A 22,750-nucleotide genomic window follows, 5' to 3' on the forward strand; every position below is an offset into this window, starting at 1 on the left:
GAGTAGCTGGGACTACAGGCGCCCGCCACTTCGCCCGGCTAGTTTTTTTGTATTTTTAGTAGAGACGGGGTTTCACCGTGTTAGCCAGGATGGTCTCGATCTCCTGACCTCGTGATCCGCCCGTCTCGGCCTCCCAAAGTGCTGGGATTACAGGCTTGAGCCACCGCGCCCGGCCTATAAGCAGGTTTTGAAATGGTGTGATAATTTTTGGATTCTGAATAAGATCTAATTAAATATATAATACTGTTCTTTCATTTTGTTGTACTCATTTGAGTTATCAAATAAGAAACCAAAATATTAATGCTATTTAGAAATATTAGAAGCTGATGTAAATTCTAAAAATAAGACAAATTGTCACATAAAAAGAGGCATATGATTAGAGATGATGGTGACTATAATGAAAATTCATCAGTCTCAGGGCCAAAAGAGAAAATAAGACAATATGAAGATACTGGATTCCTAACATTTAATATTTATAAGAAATTTTTTGCATAATACTTTTCAGTGTTCCTCTTAACTAGTGTCAGTGAAGTAATTATCATTTTAACTAGTATCAGTTAAACTTAATATACATGAAAACATTTCCAAACAGCATAGTTCTTTGAGTTTATAAACAATATCTTTCATAGTTCACCTAAATTGCTTTGTAGCCTCACTAGGTTTAATAAATGTTATATAAATAAATACTTTGTTCTGATCTCTTCAATACATTTCTAGTTTTAATATGAAAAAAAGTAAAGCAAGATATTCTCTTTTTAAAATTAAATTCCTTTAACTGGAAGTGTAAGAAATGTATGGAGGTGACTTTTCTCTATTAGAGGATCATACAGAATAGACTTGCAAATAATATGACATTTAAAGAACCATACATTTTCAAAACATGCAGAGCACAAGTTTTGTTTAATTGATTTTACATCACACCAGAAAGCACTACAGGGACACTGGCGAATAGAAGCAAGCTGGAACCTCAACACAGAGCTCCTTTCTTTCTCTCAGCAACAGAAAGGCTTGATCTTAGAAGTTCAAAATTGTTCCATATGGTAAAGAGACGTTCTGAAAATAAACCAACAAGTAATTGTAATTTTTTATGTGATTCACCTTCTTTTTTTTTTTTTTTTTTTTTTTTTGAGACGGAGTCTCGCTGTGTCGCCCAGGCTGGAGTGCAGTGGCGCCATCTCGGCTCACTGCAAGCTCCGCCTCCCGGGTTCCCGCCATTCTCCCGCCTCAGCCTCTGAGTAGCTGGGACTACAGGCGCCCGCCACCGCGCCCGGCTAGTTTTTTGTATTTTAGTAGAGACGGGGTTTCACCGTGTTAGCCAGGAGGGTCTGGATCTCCTGACCTCGTGATCCACCCGCCTCGGCCTCCCAAAGTGCTGGGATTACAGGCTTGAGCCACCGCGCCCGGCCTCAACTTCTAATATACACACATACAAACCTTTCTGAAATGTTCAGTCTTGTACATGTCTTGATGTTGAGGCATATTTTCCACTAATTGAAAGGCATTTTTCAAAATATTATCTAGAGCTCTTTTCAGAAGTCAATGATCTTTCAATGCTAAAATATTCTTTTTAGCTGAACATTGACAATGACTCCCTCCTTGTTCAAATTTTAGTTAGGCTTCTCTAAGCCCTCTTCTCAACTAGGCCTCATCCTTGGCCTTGGCCTTGGCCTGTCTTAAGCAAAAAATCCTGCTAAGTCAGTTTAGTGAGAATCTCCCATGCTTGATATCTAACCAAGTTTCTAACCCCTTGCCCTTAATGTCTAAGTCCTTAATATGCCTCTAAGAAGAATTTTGTTAGGCCAGTTAAGCAAGAATCCCTCTACACTTGATGTCTCCTCTTAATAATTTTCTATCTGCTGACCCCTTCACTCTGCTCTTTGTCTATAAATTCTTAGCTTTCTTTGCTATACTTGGAGTTGAGTCTCCCTCTTCTATTGCAATGGTCTTTAATAAAGTCTTCCTTACCATGTTTATCAAGTGTCAAAAATTTAACAACATTATGAGACTGGCTCTTATGGACTTTGTCCTTGTGATGGAGTATATACTAGAGGTTAAACTCGTTGTCTGTAGAGTCCACTCGTCTCGTTACACATCCTTTATCTGTTACTTATGAGCTTTATGTCCTTAAGCAAGGACATAAACTTGTGTCATTGATCCTCAATGATGAATGTGTGCTCCGAACTGATAGGCTTAACTATGAGAAGATGAGATCTCACAGGTGAGACTGTATCCATACATACCTTTTACCACTGTGACCTCTGCTCAAACTGAAGGGTTTGAGAATTCTGTGCTCTTTGCAAGCAAATTATGCCTATAATTGTGGGGTATAGGGGGTGGGTAAAGACATGTTGACCATGAGCACCCAGCCTGTAAGCTTACCATCTGCAATATTGGTACATGACTGGCTGTCTAGGAAGGTGATAAAAGGGTTAGGAAAAGACAACAATCAAAAAGCCTTTTCTAAGTTTGAATCTGTGAATTCAGAGACTGCAGTCTTTGTCTCAGTGAAATGCTGAGTGGGGAGTTCCTGCCTTTAGATTTAAACAATGATAAATGAAAGTTTCAGGCTTCGTGCACCAAGATCTCACTCAGTTAAAAGTTATGAGTTCCCTCAATTTGAGTGATCAACACCACTTATTCCTTGGCCCGATGGCTCAATAATTTTGTTGAAAATTCATATCCTGTAAGTTATAATTAATGCCCACAACCTATTAAAAATTTAATTTTATTTGCCACCCCAGTGCTCATTCACTTAGATAAGAACACAACATATTGAGAACCGTTTTTAAAATCAGAAGTAGGGCAGTTGCCCCTGCATCATAACTATAACTCTATAATCACCTGGTACCTAGGAACTCCCCAGTGAACATACCTTTTGTCTCTGCACCTAGAATCATGGCCCCTGTGCAAAATGTTAGCCACTAACTTATAAAGGGAGAAAAGAAGTTCCTCAAACCTTCCCCCAAAGTAATCACACGTTCTTCTTGAAAAGAAAATGGGATTTTGTCTCTAAAAAAGTACTATGGCATCAAATGGTAACATTATCTTACTAGTCACTTCTGTTGATATCTGATCTCCTGAATGTTTAGGACACTAACAATTTGATTTAAATTAGAGATAGTGTAGCCTTAACCAAAACAGCTGGTATTGGTACAAAAATAGACACATAGACAAATGGAATAGAATAGAGAGCTCAGAACTAAGACTGCACATCTACAGCCATCTAATCTTCAGCAAACCTGACAAAAACAAGCAATGGGGAAAGGATGCCCTGTTTAATAAATGGTGCTGTGATTACTGGCTAGCCATATGCAGAAAATTGAAGCCGGACTCCTTCCTTGCACCTTATACAAAAATTAACTCAAGATGGATTAAAGACTTAGATGTAAAACCCAAAACTATGCAAATCCTAGAAGAAAATCTAGGCAATACCATTCATGATATAGGCATGGACAAAGATTTCCTGATGAAAATGTCAAAAGCAATTGCAACAAAAGCAAAAATTGACAAATGGGATCTAATTAAACTAAAGAGCTTCTGCACAGCAAAAGAAACTATTATCAGAGTGAACAGACAATCTACAGAATGGCAGAAAATTTTTGCCATCTATCCATCTGACAAAGGTCTAATATACAGAATCTACAAGGAACTTAAACAAATTTAAAGAAAAAAAAAAAAACAACCCCATTAAAAAGCAGGCAAAAGACCTGAACAGACACTTCTCAAAAGAAGACATTTATGCGGCCAACAAACATGAAGAAAAGCTCCACATCACTAATCATTAGAGAAATGCAAATCAAACCCACAATGAGATACCATCTCACACCAGTCAGAATGGTGATTATTAAAATGTCAGGAAACAACAGATGCTGGAGATGCTATGGAGAAATAGGAACGCTTTTATACTGTTGGTGGGAGTGTAAATTAGTTCAACCATTGTGGAAGACAGTATGGCCATTCCTCAAAGATCTAGAACCAGAAATGCCATTTGACCCAGCAATCCCATTACTGGGTATATACCCAAAGGGATGTAAATCATCCTATTATAAATATACATGCACATGTATGTTCATTTCAGCACTATTTATAATAGCAAAGACATGGAATCAACCCAGATGCCCATCAGTGATAAACTGGATAAAGAAAATGTACATATACACCATGGAATACTATGTAGCCATAAAAAGGAATGAGATCATATCGTTTGCGGGGACATGGATGGAGCTGGAAGCCATTATCCTCAGCAAACTAATGCAGGAACAGAAAACCAATCAGCACAGGTTCTCACTTATAAGTGAGAGGTGAACAATGAGAACGCATGGACACAGGGAGGGCAACAACACACACTGGGGCCTATGGGGGGTGGAGGAGGAAGAGCATCAGGAAAAATAGCTAATGCATGTGAGGCTTAATACCTAGGTATTAAGGTATTATCCTCATTCCAAAGTCTGTTAATGTACCTTCTAACCAGCAGTCCTTGCTGAGCCTCCATTCGATCAAGAAGAACTCAAAGAAGACAACTGTTTGATGTTTGTGTGGTTGGTTGGTTGATTCACTGTTTGGGGTTTGGAAGTGTTTGCACTGGGGCCAGGCACTGAGCCACCCCCACGCCCTTCCTTAAGGCTGTAGGTCTAAGAACATGCACATTGCCCCGAACAACGACTTCCAGCAGAAGAAAGCAAATGCTGTTTTACTTCAAATCATGGATGCTGCAATCATATGATATTTGCTAAGCTGTGAAACATGTTTATTTAGCAGATACTGTAAGGAATTTTCTGAACACCTCTTTAATGTATGAGGAAGGTTGTCTTGCTACGGATGCAATTCAATTCTTTGTTTTTTATTACTATTTCAAACATATATATTTATATTAAACTTGATAAAAATTTAAAAAGGATAAGGATGAGGATAAGGTTGATGGGTGCAGCAAACCACCATGGCACACGTTTACCTATGTAACAAACCTGCACGTCCTACACATGTATCCCAGAACTTAAAATAAATAAATAAAAAAAAAAATAGAGATAGTGACAAGTAAAGAATGGTTTGCGAGAGGGACCCTTGCCAATTTGAATGGCCTTAACAGCATGAATGGCCCCATACATTTTATGAATAAAATACTATTCTTCCACTGCTTTCTTTCTGGACAGCGCTTGTTGATAAAGATAATATCCTAATTTATATACCAAAACAGACTTCCCGTTAATTTTTGGCTTCAGCAGTTTGGATTTGTCTTTAGCAGCACCATCATTAGATCAATCAAAAGAAAAACACATTCAAAAGACTAGAGAAATACTCCTTGTTGTCATTCAGTTTATTTAAAGCATTCATATGATCTCCAACAGGTTGTCAGCTATTGGGTTTCTCACAATAGAACCAAAGGAATTTTTGAATTTCCAGGGTTCATTAAGTATTCATTCTTAGATCTGACTACCTCATAATCTGGGACTAGCCTTATCTTTGATGGCAGCCAAAGTCTTCCAAAGACCCTAGACCCTATTCACATTTGCCCTGATTCTGGCCTAATTTGAGCTAATTAGAGTTATTGGTTGAAACTGGCATCCCCTGCTCACTATTAAGGGTTATCCTGCTCTCCTGGAAAAGTATTACATTTTACCCCAAAGCTAGACTATTCCTGCTTCTACTTCTCCAGGGAGCTATATTTAGCTATTTCTGCTAATAAAAGCAGGAAGATTTCCTGTATATCCCTCTGAATAGCTCACTGTCTTCCCAGGTCCTGGTGGCTATTGGATCACTGGTAATTCTGGAGTTGCATAGTTCAATATGGGAGCCACAAGCCACATAGGATTATTTACTAACAAATGTAGGTAAAATTAAAAATCTAGATCCCCGGTCACACTAGCCGCATATAAAGAGCCCAAGAACCACATATGACTCATACCTCCCATACTGTAGGGCACAGGTGTGGAACATTTTTATATCACAAAACGTTCTACTGAAAAGTGCTGCCACGAGGAGTCATAATTGCCATGAAAAAGAGGTAGAAGGAGGAATATTTAAATGAAGCCAAGATAGCTTGAATCTATGAACTGGGTCTCCTCTACCAGTAGGTACAGGACCTGGATTAAAAAAAAAAAAAAAAAAAATCAACTGCAAACATTTGCATACGGGCTTGGGCATTAGTTTATTTCCCTTGTGTCCTCTTCAAACAATAAGCTCCATGGTTCTCAACTCTGGCTGCATATTAGAATCACACAGCAAATCTGGTTTAATTGGTCTGGGGATGCGAAGCAGAAAATTGGTAGGTTTTAAAAGCCCCAGGTGAATTCTATTTTGTATTTAGGCTTGAAAAGTACCGATTTAGAAAATACATTACCTCATTTAATCAAATAAGTATTCTATAAAGGCAGCGCTTCAGTCAAAATAAAACTTCCTCAATGTTTTATAGAAAAACCTACTGAATCCCAGACTTAACTAATGGGAATTAAGATACAGCTGGTATTGTTATCCACGTAGTTCGTAGGGGCAAACTGAGAAGCTGGATTGGATCTAGTTTAGATAACCCTAACATTCACCATCCATTGCAGGTAGTCTTCTATACTAAACTAAAACGTACGTTGGAAAAATAATTATAGAAAGAAACATAAAATCCACTTCATTCATACCCCAATTATCGGCAACTTGCAGTAACAATTCTGCTATTCATTTCTGCATATATTCTCTCCCAAACCCTCACCAGAGTTATTGATATAGTTCACATTCATGTTACCTCTGGGATCTTTCACAGTTTTAGAGAATAATTGATCATTAGGGAATAATTCCTCCATTTATTTTCTCTCGACAGTTTCATTATGCTGAATTCATGAGTTTTTCTTACCATGTAAATTGTTCATTTTTTGTTATTATATAAAATGTAATATTTTTAAAATGGGAGATTATAAAGGATGGAAACTATTTCAGTCATTTTATTTCACTTTATTTTGTTTGAGTAGAAATCCAATTTTCGGCCGGGCGCGGTGGCCCAAGCCTGTAATCCCAGCACTTTGGGAGGCCGAGACGGGCGGATCACAAGGTCAGGAGATTGAGACCATCCTGGCTAATATGGTGAAACCCCGTCTCTACTAAAGAATACAAAAAACTAGCCGGGCGACGAGGCGGGCGCCTGTAGTCCCAGCTACTTGGGAGGCGGAGGCAGGAGAATGGCGTGAACCTGGGAGGCGGAGCTTGCAGTGAGCTGAGATCCGGCCACCGCACTCCAGCCTGGGCGAAAAAGCCAGACTCCGTCTCAAAAAAAAAAAAAAAATCCAATTTTCTTTATTATTTTTGGCAGAAACATAACTCTAGAATATTTAGATTAATATTACTCCTCATTCCTCTGATTCTTGCTGGGGAAAAATAGGAAAATTTAAGGCATAAAAGAATATTCTGCAAGTCTAAATATCTATGTCAGTGATAACCCAGATTGGGTTTAGGACAGTTTTATAGCCAATAATATTTATGCTCTTCAGGGGATAGTAAAAATGCAGCTACAAATAATATTTTAGTGTTATAAAACATTTGATTGGTAAGAATCAAAATTATTAGCAGTTGTATTTTGTGCCATTACAAATTCTACAGAATATGCTTTAACACATTATCAGGTTATTGTCATATATTTTTTACATCTTTTTCTTTTTCTAAGTTGGTTATGCATTGTTCAAAAAAATTAATATTTTGAATAGGGTATTTTTATTATTTGTGATTTAAAAGATAATTGCATAACTTTTTTAAATTGAAAAGAAAAGTAATAAAGTAATTTGAAACTTTCAAACTCACCACTGCCTTCTCAGGCCTTTATGATCTGGGCCTACCCTGTTTATCCACTGTATTTCCAGCTGTTTTTCAATAAGCACCATCCACACGAGTCAGTGTTATTTTCAAAAGGCTTCTATACTTGCAGTTTCCTTTCCTGCATTTCCAAATTTGTCATGTTGCTTATCTTGCTCAGAATTTGCTTCATTCTCAAAAGTATGGGTGTGGTACAGATTTTCGGGCAGCAGTATGTAACACTTTAAAGAAAAGTTATGTGTTAATTGAAAGAAAGTTTTACTTTAGTTGATATAATTTTTATTGTACATGATATCATGGAAGACAACATATGAATAATATAAACAATGAAAATGGAAAGTGGTATATAAATCTAACTACCTATTGTTTTTATAGAAATGATGCTGTGACATTCTCAACTTGGAGCAGTATAAATACAGATAATGGTTCTTCAACTTTAGCCAGCAACAGAATCACTCACACAACTTACTAAAATGGATTTCTGGACCTGAACCCAGAGCTTCTGATTCAGCAGTTCTGGGGTTGGGGGCCAAGAAACTGCATTTCTTAGAAGTTCCCAGGCGATGCCCATGCTGCTAGCCCAGAGACCACACTTTAAGAAGTCTTAATGGAGACATTCAAAAAGTTCCAATTCACTGGAATTTTGTGTTTTGGCATACGAAAAAATATATATACTTAATATGCCTATGGTTCTTCAAAAAATCAGTCAGTTTTAAATGAGAGGCCAATTTGTAAACTGCAACAAAAGGACCAATGAACTTAGTATGAGGGAGTAAATAACAGCAAGTCCATTTTAGGCAGAAGACTCATCTTTAAGCTAATGGAAACTAAGATGGAGTCATAAAATATCTCTTGATTTCAATAATCTTTGTTGCAACATGGTTTGTTACATAGAAAAAAACTGGAAACAACCGAAGTGCCTATTTAACAGAGGCTCATAAGCTATGACAGATCCAAATATAAAGGACTTTAAAAAAATTGGATTGATTTGGATGTGCTGATACGGAAAGACTTTCAAGATATGATACAAGTCTACAGTAACCAAAACAGCATGGTAGTGGTACAAAAACAGACACACCAACCAATGGAACAGAATAGAGGGCCCAGAAATAAGGCCGCACATCCACAGCCATCTGATCTTTGACAAAGCTGACAAAGACAAGCAATAGGGAAAGGATTCCCTGTTCAATAAATGGTGCTGGGAGAACTGGCTAGCCATATGCAGAAAATGGAAACTGGACCCCTTCCTTAAACTTTATACAAAAATTAACTCAAGATGGATTAAAGACTTAACTGTAAAATCCCAAACCATAAAAACCCTCGAAGACAACCTAGGCAATGCCATTCTAGACATAGGATCAGGCAAAGATTTCATGACAAAGATGCCAAAAGCATGGTACTGGTATAAAAGTAAATACATAGACTAATGGAACAGAATAGAGAACCCAAAAATAAAGCCAAATACTTCAGCCAAATGATCTTTGATGAAGCATACAAAAACGTAAGTTGGGAAAACAACATCCAATTCAATAAATGAGACTGGGAAAATTTGATAGCCACATGTAGACAATGAAACTGGATCCCTATCTCTCACCATGTACAAAAATTAACTCAAGATGAATTAAAGACTTAAGACCTGAAACCATAAAAATTCTAGGAGAAAACCTACATAAAATTCTTCTGGGTATTGGCCTAAGCAAAGAATTTATGACTAAGACCCCAAAAGCAATGAGGAGTGAATAAAGAAAATGTGGTGAGGATATGTATGTGTGTATATATATATATATACATATATGTGTGTGTGTGTAGATATGTTGGTGTGTGTATATATAAAAGATTTATATATGCACATACATACACACACACACACACACACACACACACACACACACACCACGGAATACTACTCAGCCATAAAAAGTAACAAAATAATGTCTTTTGCAGCAACTTGGATGGAACCGGAGGCCATTATTCTAAGAGAAGTAACTCAAATCAGAACCCAAATACCACATGTTCTCACTTATAAGTGACAGCTCAGCTATGGGCACACAAAGGCATACAGAGTGTTATAATGGACACTGGAGACTGGGGAGAGGATGACAGGTGGGTGAGGGATGAAAAACTACCTATTGGGTACAATGCACACAATTCAAGTGATGAGTGCACTAAAATCCTAGATTTCACCACCATACAATTCATCCAGGGGACAAAAGACCACTTGTACCCCCACAAAGCTATTGAAGTAAAAAAGTTAAGTTGCAGAAAAGATGTGTGATTTCTTTTAATAAATAATAATAAATATACATTTTATATTAAACTATATACACATTTATGTTAATATCTTTATATCTTTATAATTGAATATAATTATATATGTACATATAAAAATATATATCTGACTTTCAGCATAGAATGCATATTGCTCTAAACAGTTTTGTCTTTATGTTATACAAAAAGCTTGAGATGTTATCTTTTGAGACGGGATTTGGTGAAGGAAAAGTGATTTTAATTATTAATTGTATACTTTTCTACATCATTTGCATTTTAACCATGTATATATGCATTATTTCTTGTTTAAAATATCAAAATTCATACCTGCAACAATGACTATCATAAGAAAGACAACAAATGGTGGCAAGGACATAGATAGATGAGAACACTCACACAGTGCTGGTGGGATGGTAAAATGGTACAGCCACTTTAAAAAGTAGTGTGGCAGCTTCCTAAAAATTAAACATAAATTTCCTACACAACCCAGCAATTCCACTAATAGGTATATATCCAAGATAAATGAAAATATATATCCACAAAAAGAATGGCACATGAATGTTCATAGCAGCATCATTCAAAATAGTCTAAAAGTGAAAACAATCCAAATCAATCCAAATGTCCACCAGCTGGTGAATGGATAAACAAAATGTGGTACAGACTATTCCATTAATAGAAAAGAATAATGTGCTGACACATGCTAAAACATAGATGAATCTTGAAAACACTACACTACGACTTCTTGTCTGGCATGTAAAGAGCTTGGAAGTCATCTCTTCCATTCACATAGTAACAAAAAAGCTGACCACACTTAGACCCATATGAGAACTGAGATCACAGAGCAAACCACTGCCCCTAAAACTAAAGAGACAGATGAGTAGATACAGAGAATCAAAATTTACTAGCACAGAAACTGTAAACATTATAAAATATTTAGAAATAAATATAACAAGAAAGGACAATGCCTTTTTGAAAAAAAATTGTAATTCTAATTGTTGGCTACTTATAACAAGACCTGAAAAAGTATTGAGACATAGCAATATCATTTACTATATTAAAATATCAAATTCCAAAGTGTACATATATATACACACACACATACATATATATTACATAATGCAATTAAAATCAGAAATTTTGAGAGCTAAAGAAATATATTTGTATTTAATAAATTTTAAAGATTAAAGATGAAGTGTTCAAGAACTAAAATGAAAAGAAACTGAACTCCTGTTGTACAATATATACAGAACTCTGGATTAGAGAGTTAAGGCTAAAAATACAATTTAAATTAGAAGAATAATTAGGAAAATATGTTTAACCATAATGATAGAAAGAATCATAGAAAATCCTGAAGCTTAAAACTTAAAAGAAAAACATGTCAGACTACTCATTCTTATAGATGTGAATGTGAAAAGAGGTAAAAAATAATATCAAAAGAGAAGTAAAGAAGGAAATGTACTTGCAGTAATGGCAGAGTAGTTCACATACAGCACGACTTCCACAGATTTGTGGGTAACCACCAAATAAACCTTGAATTCTATCTCAAATCGTGCACAGACATCCAGATGAATCACGTACCTAAATCTTAAATCCCAAAGTATAAAGCACCTTAAAGCACACATAGGAGAATATGTTTGCGACCTTAGTGATGGCAAATAGTAACTATTAAAGTAAGCTCGATAATTAGACTTGATCAAATTAAAACTTCACTCATAAAAAGACAGCATTAAGCAAACAAGCATGCTATGAGTAGAGAAAAAAGTGTTTTTACTACATATAGCTTATAAAAGACTTCTCTGTAGAATATGTAAAGTACTTTTATGTTAATATTAAAATGACAAATAAAAGTTGAGTATATTTTTTCTAAAAGCAGATACACAAAAAGAAGGTATACAAAGGACATACAAATGATGAAAATGCATGTAAACAGTATTCACCATTAGTCATCAGTGAATAGCAAGTTAAAGCCACAATGAGATACTCATACACACACACACACACACACACACACACACACACACACACACGAGAATGGCTAAAGTTATAAAGTGACAATACCAAATGTTGATGAGAATGTGCAGCAACTCTTACCATTGCTGTTAAGAGTGTAAAATGGTACAACTACTTTGAAAAACAGTTTAGCAGTTTTTTTCCTATAAGGAGTGTGTACTAATAGAACTTGATTAGAAAGGAGTATGAGGAAACCTTCTTAGAGTGATGGCAATGTTCTGTTACATAATCAAATTGTGGGTTACACTGCTGCAGGCATTGTCAAAACTCACCTGTTATAATAACTAAGATTCATTCCTCCATGTAAATTCAACCCCCAGAATGAGAACTACAAATAATATTGAGCTCTAGTTATATGTTTGGTTTTCATCACTGTATGGCTTGGTAATCCTTTTTGTGCATTTTAAGTTTAAGCAAACAAGCAAACATATTAAGGGTAACAGCCACCATGTTTTCCCATTATTGGAAAAGGTAAGTTGAAATATGGAAAGGGGAATGAGTAGATTAACCCTGTAGTATACTGAATTAGAGTTGAAAATATCTGCATGAACCCCCAGGTTTATACAAACAGACACATTCTTTAGCTGTTTCTGCTCAGAGAACCTAAAAGCAATGACATATCAATAGGAACGAGCACACCTAGCACCAAATCTTCATTTCTAAATATTATTTTCTATTAAAATGAATCAGGGATTCTTTCAAAAGAGAATTATTCAATGGCTGACATAAATGGAAAATGCAAAATCATAAAACTTCTAGAAGATGACAAATCTAGGTGTCCTTGGGTGTGTCAATGACTTTTTAGATATGACACCAAAGGCACAGTCCATGAAAGAAATAATGAATAAGCTAGACTCCATTAAAATGAAAAATATGTGCTCTGTAAAAACATTAAAAGAATAAGCCACAGAGAAAATCTTTACAAAGGACATACCTGCTAAAGAACTGTTATTCAATATACACAAAGAGTTCATAAAACTTAATTATTTGTGGCCAGGCGCGGTGGCTCAAGCCTGTAATCCCAGCACTTTGGGAGGCCGAGACGGGCGGATCACGAGGTCAGGAGATCGAGACCATCCTGGCTAATACGGTGAAACCCTGTCTCTACTTAAAATACAAAAAACTAGCCGGGCGACGAGGCGGGTGCCTGTAGTCCCAGCTACTCGGGAGGCTGAGGCAGGAGAATGGTGTAAACCCGGGAGGCGGAGCTTGCAGTGAGCTGAGATCCAGCCACTGGACTCCAGCCTGGGTGGCAGAGCAAGACTCCGTCTCAAAAAAAAAAAAAACTTAATTATTTGTGAAAATGAACAACTCCATTTAAAAATAGTTGAGGGTACTATGTGTTTTTTAATGCCAACAATTTATTTAAAAAGACAAAACAGGCTGTGGAAAATGTAGATAAAAGGAGATTAAAGAGATTAGCCATCGAAGTAATTAATGGTACCAGTGGATTATAACTAGTTGAATAAAATAAAATCCATGAGCTCTGCTCATATGAAACTAAAAGAAGGAAGAAAAGGAGGTAGTGGTGAGGAAAGGAGAGAAGAAAGGGAGAAGAAAGCAGAGGGAGGAAAAAGGAAAAGCCATTTTTTAAAAATAGAATGGCAGCTGATAAAGGTAAAAAGAATGATCACATTAGAAAATTGCAGTAGATTTTTTAAAAAATTAATGGGTGAGAAACTCACCCATAGACAGTCTCACCTTTAGAATAGTCTCACTCTTAAAGAGTATTCACATGGTCTCTTAAGTATCTGCCCCAAATTACCTATGACTTATAAAAGTAAAAAAAAGTACTTTACAGTAGAGAAAGAAACATAATAGACACCATTACAATCTAATGATCAAAATTGCCATCACAATATTTTGAAAAAATATTATGCATTGAGAAGGACACAACATTACATCTGGAATACTCCTCCCAAAGATGTGTAACTTAACCTGAAAGTAACCATGAGAAAACTTCAGATAAAACCAAATTGAAAAAATATTCTACAAACTAACTGGTGTTAAAAATACGAAGGTCAAGACACAAAAAGAAATATAAATTAGCTATTCCAGATTAAGAGACACTAAAAAAACACCACAAATTTAGTGCATGGTCCTAGATTCAGTCTTAGTCCCAAAAAAATCTATAAAGGACATTATTATGACAAATGTAACTTGAATATGGATTATGGAGTAGATGATAAGTTGAGTCAATGTTAAATTTCCTATTTTTGGTAATTGCGTTGTGATGATATATTATCATTTCTTAAGAAATACTAACGTTTTATGGGTAAAGAGACATTATGTCTCCAAGTTATCCCTCTACAGTTCAGAAAAAATATTTCATGTATTAAATATTTATAATGTTTATAAATATATGTACCTAATGTTTATAATACATACATATAAATATGAAGATAAAGAACATTATAAAGCAAAAAGGACAGAATAAAACTGAATAAATTCTAGAAGGGACGGGAATCCCTTCTAGAATTCTTTCAGTTTCTCTGTAAACATGAATTGATAGAAAATCAAAATATTTTAAAACGCTATTACACAAAATGTTTCTATGAAACAAAAAAGACAACCAGCAGGAAAATGGGCAAAGAATATAAAAGGCAATTCACAGAAGAAATTAAAATAGAAATAATAGTAAGTCTATTGTTACTAAATATAAATAATTCTCATTAAAGATAAAACTATATTGTGTTTATCTTTATTTTAAAATTATTTACAAATTTTAGTAAAGCACACATTACATAAAATTTACCATTTTAGCCATTTTTGAGTGTACAGTTTAGTCACATTAAATCCATTCACACTGCTATGCAAATATCACTACCATCTACCTCCAGAATGTTTTTTATCCTGCAAAACTGAAACTCTCCGCATTAAACATTCATTCCTTATCTCCTATCCCCAGTTCCTGGCAGCCATCATTCTACTTTAAAGACACAGGTACATGTATGTTTATTGCAGCACTACTTACAATAATAAAGACTTGGAACCAACCCAAATGCCCATCAATGATAGACTGGATAAAGAAAATGTGGCACATGTACACCATAGAATACTATGCAGCCATAAAAAAGGATGAGTTCATGTCCTTTGCAGGGACATGGATGATGCTGGAAACCATCATTCACAGCAAACTAACCCAAAAACAGAAAACCAAACACTGCATGTTCTCACTCATAAGTGGGAGTTGAACAATGGGAACACATGGACACATGGAGGGGAACATCACACATTGGGGCTTGTCAGGGGTTGGGGGGCTAGGGGAGGGATAGCATTAGGAGAAATACCTAATGTAGATGATGGGTTGATGGGTGCAGCAAACCACGTGTATACCTATGTGACAAACCTGCACATTCTGCACATGTATGACGCTGGCCTCATAAAATGAGTTAGGGAGGATTCTCTCTTTTTCTGTTGATTGGAATAGTTTCAGAAGGAATGGTATCAGCTCCTCTTTGTACCTCTGGTGGAATTCGGCTGTGAATCTGTCTGGTCCTGGACTTTTTTTGGTTGGTAGGCTATTAATTGCTGCCTCAATTTCAGAACTTGTTATTGGTCTATTCAGGGATTTGACCTCTTCCTGGTTTAGTCTTGGGAGGGTGTGTGTGCCCAAGAATTTATCAATTTCTTCTAGATTTTCTAGTTAATTTGTGTAGAGGTGTTTGTAGTATTCTCCAATGGTAGTTTGTATTTCTGAAGGATCAGTGGTGATATCCCCTTTATCATTTTTATTGCATCTATTTGATTCTTCTCTCTTTCCTTTTGTATTAGTCTGGCTAGTGGTCTATTTATTTTGTTGATCTTTTCAAGAAAACGAACTCCTAGATTCATTGATTTTTTGAAGGGTTTTTCATGTCTCTATCTCCTTCAGTTCTGCTCTGATCTTAGTTATTTCTTGCCTTCTGCTAGCTTTTGGATTTGTTCACTCTTGCTCCTCTAGTTATTTTAATTGTGATGTTAGAGTGTCATTTTAGATCTTCTCTGTCTTCTCTTGTGGGCATTTAGTGCTATACATTTCCTTCTACACACTGCTTAAATGTGTCCCAGAAGTTCTGATATGCTATGTCTTTGTTCTCATTGGTTTCAAATAACATCTTTATTTCTGCCTTCATTTCGTTATTTACCCAGTAGTCATTCAGGAGGAGGTTGTTCAGTTTCCATGTAGTTGTGCGGTTTTGAGTGAGTTTCTTAATCCTGAGTTCTAATTTGACTGCACTGTGGTCTGAGAGACTGTTATGATTTCCATTATTTTGCATTTGCTAAGGAGTGTTTTACTTCCAATTAAGTGGTCAATTTTAGAATAACTGCAGTGTGGTGCTGAGAAAAGTGTATGTTCTGTTGCTTTGGGGTGGAGAGTTCTGTAGATGTCTGTTAGGTCTGCTTGGTCCAGAGCTGAGTTCAAGTCCTGGATATCCTTGTTAATTTTCCGTCTCATTGATCTGTCTAATATTGACAGTGGGGTGTTAAAGTCTCCCACTATTATTGTGTAGGGAGTCCAAGTCTCTTTGTAGGTCTCTAAGAACTTTCTTTATGAATCTGGGTGCTCCTGTATTGGGTGCATATATATTTAGGATAGTTAGCTCTTCTTGTTGCATTGATCCCTTTACCGTTATGTAATGCCCTTGTCTCTTTTGACCTTTGTTAGTTTAAAGTCTGTTTTATCAGAGACTAAGATTGCAATCCCTGCTTTTTTTTTTTTTTTATTTGCTTTCCATTTGCTTGGAAAATATTCCTCCATCAGCTGTGGATTTTTTATAAATGGCCTTTGTTATGTTGAGAAACTTTCCTTCTATACCTAAACTATTAAAAGTTTCACTAAAGAATGCTGAACTTTGTCAAACGCTTTTTTGTGTCAATTGAGATCATCATGGGGGATCATCTGAGATTATCCTGTGAATGTAATGTATCACATTGACTCATTTACTCATGTTCAACCAGCCCTGCATGTCAGCAATAGATTCCACTTGCTCATGATGTTCAATTTTGTTGTTGTTTTCAATTAAGTTTGATAATGTTTAATTGTTGTTGTTGAATTCAGTTGAGCATTTTTGCATCAATGTTCCTCAGAGATATTGCTGTGTAGTTTTCTTCTCGTATTGTTTCTTTCTTTGGCTTACATCTCGAGGTGATGCTGGCCTCATAAAATGTGTTTGAAAATACTCCTTCTAGTGCTATTTTTTTGGGAGAGTTTAAGAAGAATTGATCATTCTTCTGTGAATGTTTCATAGGATCCAAATGTGAAGGTGTGAAACTGTGAAGCCACCTCGAAAGGTCTGACCTTTTTTGTTGAAACGCTTTTACTTCTTCAACCTTTTTATTTGGTATTGGTTTGTCTAAGCTTTCTATCTCTTCCTGATCGAATCTTGGTAACTTATATTTTCTGAGGAATTTATTCATTTCCTTTAGGTTATCCAATTTGTTGGCATATAGTTTTTCATACTAGTCTCTTATGATCCTTTTACTTTCTTTGGTATCTACTATAATGTCTTCATTTTCATTTCTGATTTTATTTGAGTTTTTCTCTACTTTTCTTAGTTTGCCTAGCAAGGATTTTGTCTTTTATTTTTTTCAAAAAAAAACAACTCTTAGTTTTATTTATTTTTTTCTACAGTTTTTCTGTTCTCTATTCGATTTAATTCTGACCTAATCTTTATTATTTCTTTCCTTCTGCCAACTTTGGCTTGTTTTTCTTTTTCCAACTCCTTGAGGCATAACATTAGACTATTTATTTGGAATCTTTCTTCTTTTATAATGTGGTCATTTATTGCTATAAGTTTCCCTCTTAGAATTACTTTTGCTGCTTCCCATAGATTTTGATATATTGTGATTCTATTGTCATTTGTCTCAACATATTTTTAAGTATTGCTTTTGATGTCTTTTTTGACCTACTGGTTGGTTGTTCAGGAGCATGTTTTTTAATTTCTACATATTTGTAAAATTTTAAGGTTCCTTTTGTTTTTAATTTCTAATTTCATACCAATTGTTTTCAGAAATAGTCTTAGGTATATTCTTGATCTTCTTGAATTTGTTGAGACTTGTTTTATGGCCTAATATATTGTCTATCCTTAAGAATATTCCATGTGCACTAGAAAAAAAATGTATGTTCTGCTGCTGTTGGATGGAAAGTGCTGAAGGTCTTTAGTTTAATTAAGTTCCATTTGCTAATTTTTGTTTTTATAGTGGCTTCCTTGGGGAGACTGTTACCTGCAGATATTGTCTGCAGGTTTTAGCTGGGCAACGTGCAGTGGCTCTGGTTCTGGGTAGGCACAGTAGTGGAGTCCATTTCTCACTGTAAAGGACTTTAAAGATCCTTCTGTTCTAGTTTCCCCATAGTGGGAGATTTACCTGAAGGCACCTCTCTTGGTGTTGAGCCTGACACAGGCCAGAGGCAGCCAAGCAGTGCTGTGTTTATTACAGGGAACAGGTGCTCAGAGTGGCTGTGGAGCTGGGGTCTGAGGCTCAGTATCTTGTTGAACTGCCATGGCACCTGTGGTGTAGGTCCAGGTTTATTCTTTCAGGTATGGATGATGCAGCTCTCCCACAAGGCCAAGTACTGTGACTCTGAGGCACTTCCCAGTATCTTAGGCCCAGGATCAGGCATGTTGCTGACTCATCCTGGGTGTTAGGGTGCAGCAATGGCATGGCTCTGGGAAGGAAGAGGTTTTCCAGAGGTTCAGGCCCCAATGAGCAGGATACAGTTGCAATTCAGGTTACAGAACCAATAGGACACAGTGGCAATTCATGCACCAAGAACTCTAAGCCCTGGAGTAATGCGACACAGCAGTGACTCAGGCTCTGTGAGGTCAGGTGCAGTGACAGCAAGGGTCCAAGAATGATGGGGGCACATCTGTGGCTTTGGCCCTGGGGTGTGTGCAGCAGTGCAATGTTGGCTTCACTCCTAGGGAGGTGGGGAAGCTCAGCAACTCAGGCTCTAGAGGACTATCCCCATCCAGGGAGGCAGGTGCTGTGGGTGTTCAGTCCAGAGGGTAGGGTGATCAGATCAGATTAGTGTTTCTGTAGGAGGCTGGCCTATGCCCATTTTAAAATTGAGCTCTGTTGTCGTGGTTGAGTTGTAGGAAGTCTCTATATATTCTAGATTATTAATACCTTATCAGATATGTGATTTAAATATATTTTCTCCCATTCTGTGGTTTGCCTTTTTACTCTTGATATTTTCCATTGATGACGGAAAGTTTTTAATTTTGATAAATTCTAACATGTCTATTTTTTGGACAGCGTGTTTTGTATCATCTAAGAAGTCTTTGCCAAATCCAATATAAGGTTTTCTCTATGTTTTCATCTAAGAGTTTTAAAGTGTAGCTCTTAGTTTTAGGTTTTTGGTCCACTTTGAGTTAATTTTTGTATGTGTAAGATAAGGGTGCAACATCATTATTTTGCATGTGGATATCTAGTTTTCTCAGCATTGTATGTTGTAAAGACTATTTTTTCCATACTGATTAGTCTTAGCACTCTTGTAAAAAATCATTTGACCATATATGTGAGGGTTTGTTTTTTAGCTCTCTATCCTATTGCATCAAAATATGTGTTTGTCTTTAGGCCAATACCATACCATTTTGGTTACTGTAGCTTTGCAGTAAGTTTTGAAATTATGAAGTGTAAGTCTTTCAATTTTGTTCTTTATCAAGGTTATTCTGACTATCAGGTCCCTTATAGGGACAGGGTCTCCAACCCCTGGTCCGTGGCCTGTTAGGAACTGGGCCACACAGCAGGAGGTGAGCAGTGGGTGAGCAAGGGGAAGCTTCATCTGTATTTACAGCTGTTCCTCATTGCTGGCATTACCACTTGAGCTCTGCCTCCTGTCAGATCAGTGGCAGCATTAGATTCTCATAGGAGTGCAAACCCTATTGTGAACTGCACATGCGAGGGATCTAGATTGTGTGCTTCTTATGAGAATCTAATACCTGATAATCTATCACTGTCTCCCATCACCCCCAGATGGGACCACCTAGTTGCAGAAAAACAAGCTTAGGGCTACCACTGATTCTACATTATGGTGAATTGTATAATTATTTCATTATATATTACAGTGTAATAATAATAGAAATAAAGTACACAATAAATGTAATGCACCTGAATCATCCTAATATAATTCCCCCACCACCATTCTGTGGAAACATTGCCTTCCATGAAACCGGTCCCTGCTGCCAAAAAGGTTGGGGACTGCTGCCTTAAGATTCTGTATGAATTAAAAAAAAAAAAAAAAAAAACTTACTTTTTTTCTGTAAAAAAAAAGCATTTGGGATTTCGATAGAGATTGCACTGAATCCTTAGATCACTTTGAGTGGTACTGACGTCTTAACAATATTATTTAATGTTCTTAATATTTCCAATGCATGAAAAGTCTAGTTCTGGCTTAGGTGCTTGGAAATAGGCATTTCATGCATTTACTAGCAGAACTATTAGCTATAGTAATTTGAAAATTTTCCTAATATCTATTAAAATTCAAATGATATATACCTTTAATGCACCAACCTCACTTACATGTTCTTTTATATAGAAATGCAATCACTGTGATATAAATATATATGAACAATGGTATTTATTGTACCATTGCTTGTAGTGGCAAAAAACGATAATAAAATGTTATTCAGTAGAGGAATCATTGAATAAATTAGGACACATTCACACTGTAGAATATCATGCAGCAGCTTAAAAATGTGACAGATGAAAGAAATTTCTATCAATTTACCTGGGTCAAAAGTGAGGAGAATATAAGTATATAAGCCTGTTGTTATTCAGAACCACAAACCACTGTTTACATATATATTTTTACATGTTTGAAGAAAGGTTTGGGAAATGATACCTTACTCATAAGATTGGTTGTTTGGAGAAGGAAGCCTAGAGGTTTGAAGTTGGTAAAGAAAGACAATGAGAATATAGCATAAAGTTTTATTTCATATGTCTGTATTGTAGTGATTCTTTTACCTTTATAGGTGGGTTTTCCAATTGTGTTGGTCACAGGAGGCAGAGCAAATTCAATAGTTTTTTGGTTTAAGGTAACAACTTTCGAATGCCCTAAAAAAATGGAACAGTGTTATTAAATTATGTGGAGAATTAAGTAATTTCAACTTTTAAAATGTTAAGATAAATCTTAGTCTTCTAAAACACAGTTTCCTTACAACTTTTTTTTCAGTAATTTAGATAAAGCAGCTTACCTGACACAAATATTTTCTCTCTGATTTTTTTTCTTGCCTAGTATTTGATATTTTTAAGAGTGCATTATAAGAGTACAAATCAAGAAAAAGAAAGACTAAAGCAAATTAACATAGGATCAGAAAACCAAATACCACATGCTCTCACTTACAAGAAGGAGCTAAACCTTGGGAAAGCATGGACATAAATACGGCAACAATAAACACTGGAGATCCCTAGTCGGGAGAGAGAGGGGGTCACGGGCTGAAAAACCGCCTATTGGGCATTGTGCTCACTGTCTGGGTGATGGAACCAGTCATATCCCAAACCTCAATGTCATGCAGTATACCCATGTAACAAACCTGCACATGTACCCCACTGAATCTAAAATAAAAGTAAAAAATATGAAAACAAATAAAGACTAAACGTCATAGATAAAAATGTCAGAGAATGAGCCTTTTTTCAGGACAGCAAAAAATGTAAATAAATGCAAAATGCAAATTTTAGATAAAGTTTTCTCTCTATATAAAACATTATATCATTTTATTTAAAAAGAAGTTTACATTCCCACAATGAGAAATCTAGTGCTATAATTAAGAAGGAGATACTAGAAATGCAATTGTAAAGATACATATTTTGAACACTGCTAAAAACAAAACTATATAATTAAAACTAGTTTCAACATCTGCTTATTTGGAGGAAAGATGCTGACTTTAAAAGCAGAATGTGAAACATTTGAATGGTACTTTCTCAAAATTAGTGAGTAAAATTTTAATATGTTGACTTTCCTCAGGATACTTTTTGCACAGAAATGAAACATTCAATTCTTCCATTCCTTAAGGCAAGTGTTTGCTTGAAAAATGTATATCTGCCATTAATTTTAGATTCAAAGGCCAAATGCTTTCATGAAAATCTTTTAAAAAGTTTATGCTATTATAATTTTCATTCAATCCATAACAGAAGACATTATTATTGCTCTCTAATCATAAAGTAAAAGTATATATAATACATTATTTAGACCATTTATTAATTTTATTCTCCTCTTTGTTTTCTTTAAGCATTATTATTACTGCTTATAATTAGTATAGTCATCAAATAAAAGACTTGGGCTTAGAAAAAACCCCAAATTATAGGAAAAACCAGTAGCTACATTAATGAAAAGAAGTATTGTAGGTGATATGAAGTAACAGGTGAACCCCAAATCAATTACATTTATCTAAAATATAATGAACAATGACTGACCCAGCTTGAGAAGCTATAAAAAGCTAGGCATTCCAACCAATAAAACTCCCCTTTTGAGTCCTTTCAACTTTATTTTGTATCCACTGAAGCCCAGGATTTTGCTTATTATTTTAATATATATAATTGTCATATATAATTTCTGACCATTTTTTCTTCTAGCTCACTGGGAAAGAAAATGGATTTCACTTTCTTTGCTTACATTCATTTGCTTCCCCAGAAGCAAGCCCAAATATCTTTTTATTGTTGTTCCTTTTATATTGCATGTAGTAAAAAAAAAAAAAAAAAA

General features: G+C 35.7%; 1 protein-coding gene across 1 annotated transcript in view; it reads right to left on the bottom strand.

The window, feature by feature from the left end:
* Positions 1–881: 881 nt before the first annotated feature.
* Positions 882–22,750, bottom strand: part of LOC108529416 (coiled-coil domain-containing protein 7-like) — a 216,486-nt gene continuing 194,617 nt past the window's right edge. Inside the window, exons 22-24 of the mRNA XM_017871734.1 lie at positions 21,016–21,105; positions 7,777–8,009; positions 882–1,053 (exon numbers count right to left, since the gene is read on the bottom strand). Coding sequence (XP_017727223.1) covers positions 7,963–8,009; positions 21,016–21,105 — 137 coding nt within the window. The 3' untranslated portion in view covers positions 882–1,053; positions 7,777–7,962. The remainder of the gene's footprint in view (positions 1,054–7,776; positions 8,010–21,015; positions 21,106–22,750) is intronic.

Source organism: Rhinopithecus bieti, unplaced genomic scaffold (genome assembly GCF_001698545.2).
Source record: "Rhinopithecus bieti isolate Rb0 unplaced genomic scaffold, ASM169854v2 scaffold_763, whole genome shotgun sequence".
Lineage (NCBI taxonomy): Eukaryota > Metazoa > Chordata > Mammalia > Primates > Cercopithecidae > Rhinopithecus > Rhinopithecus bieti.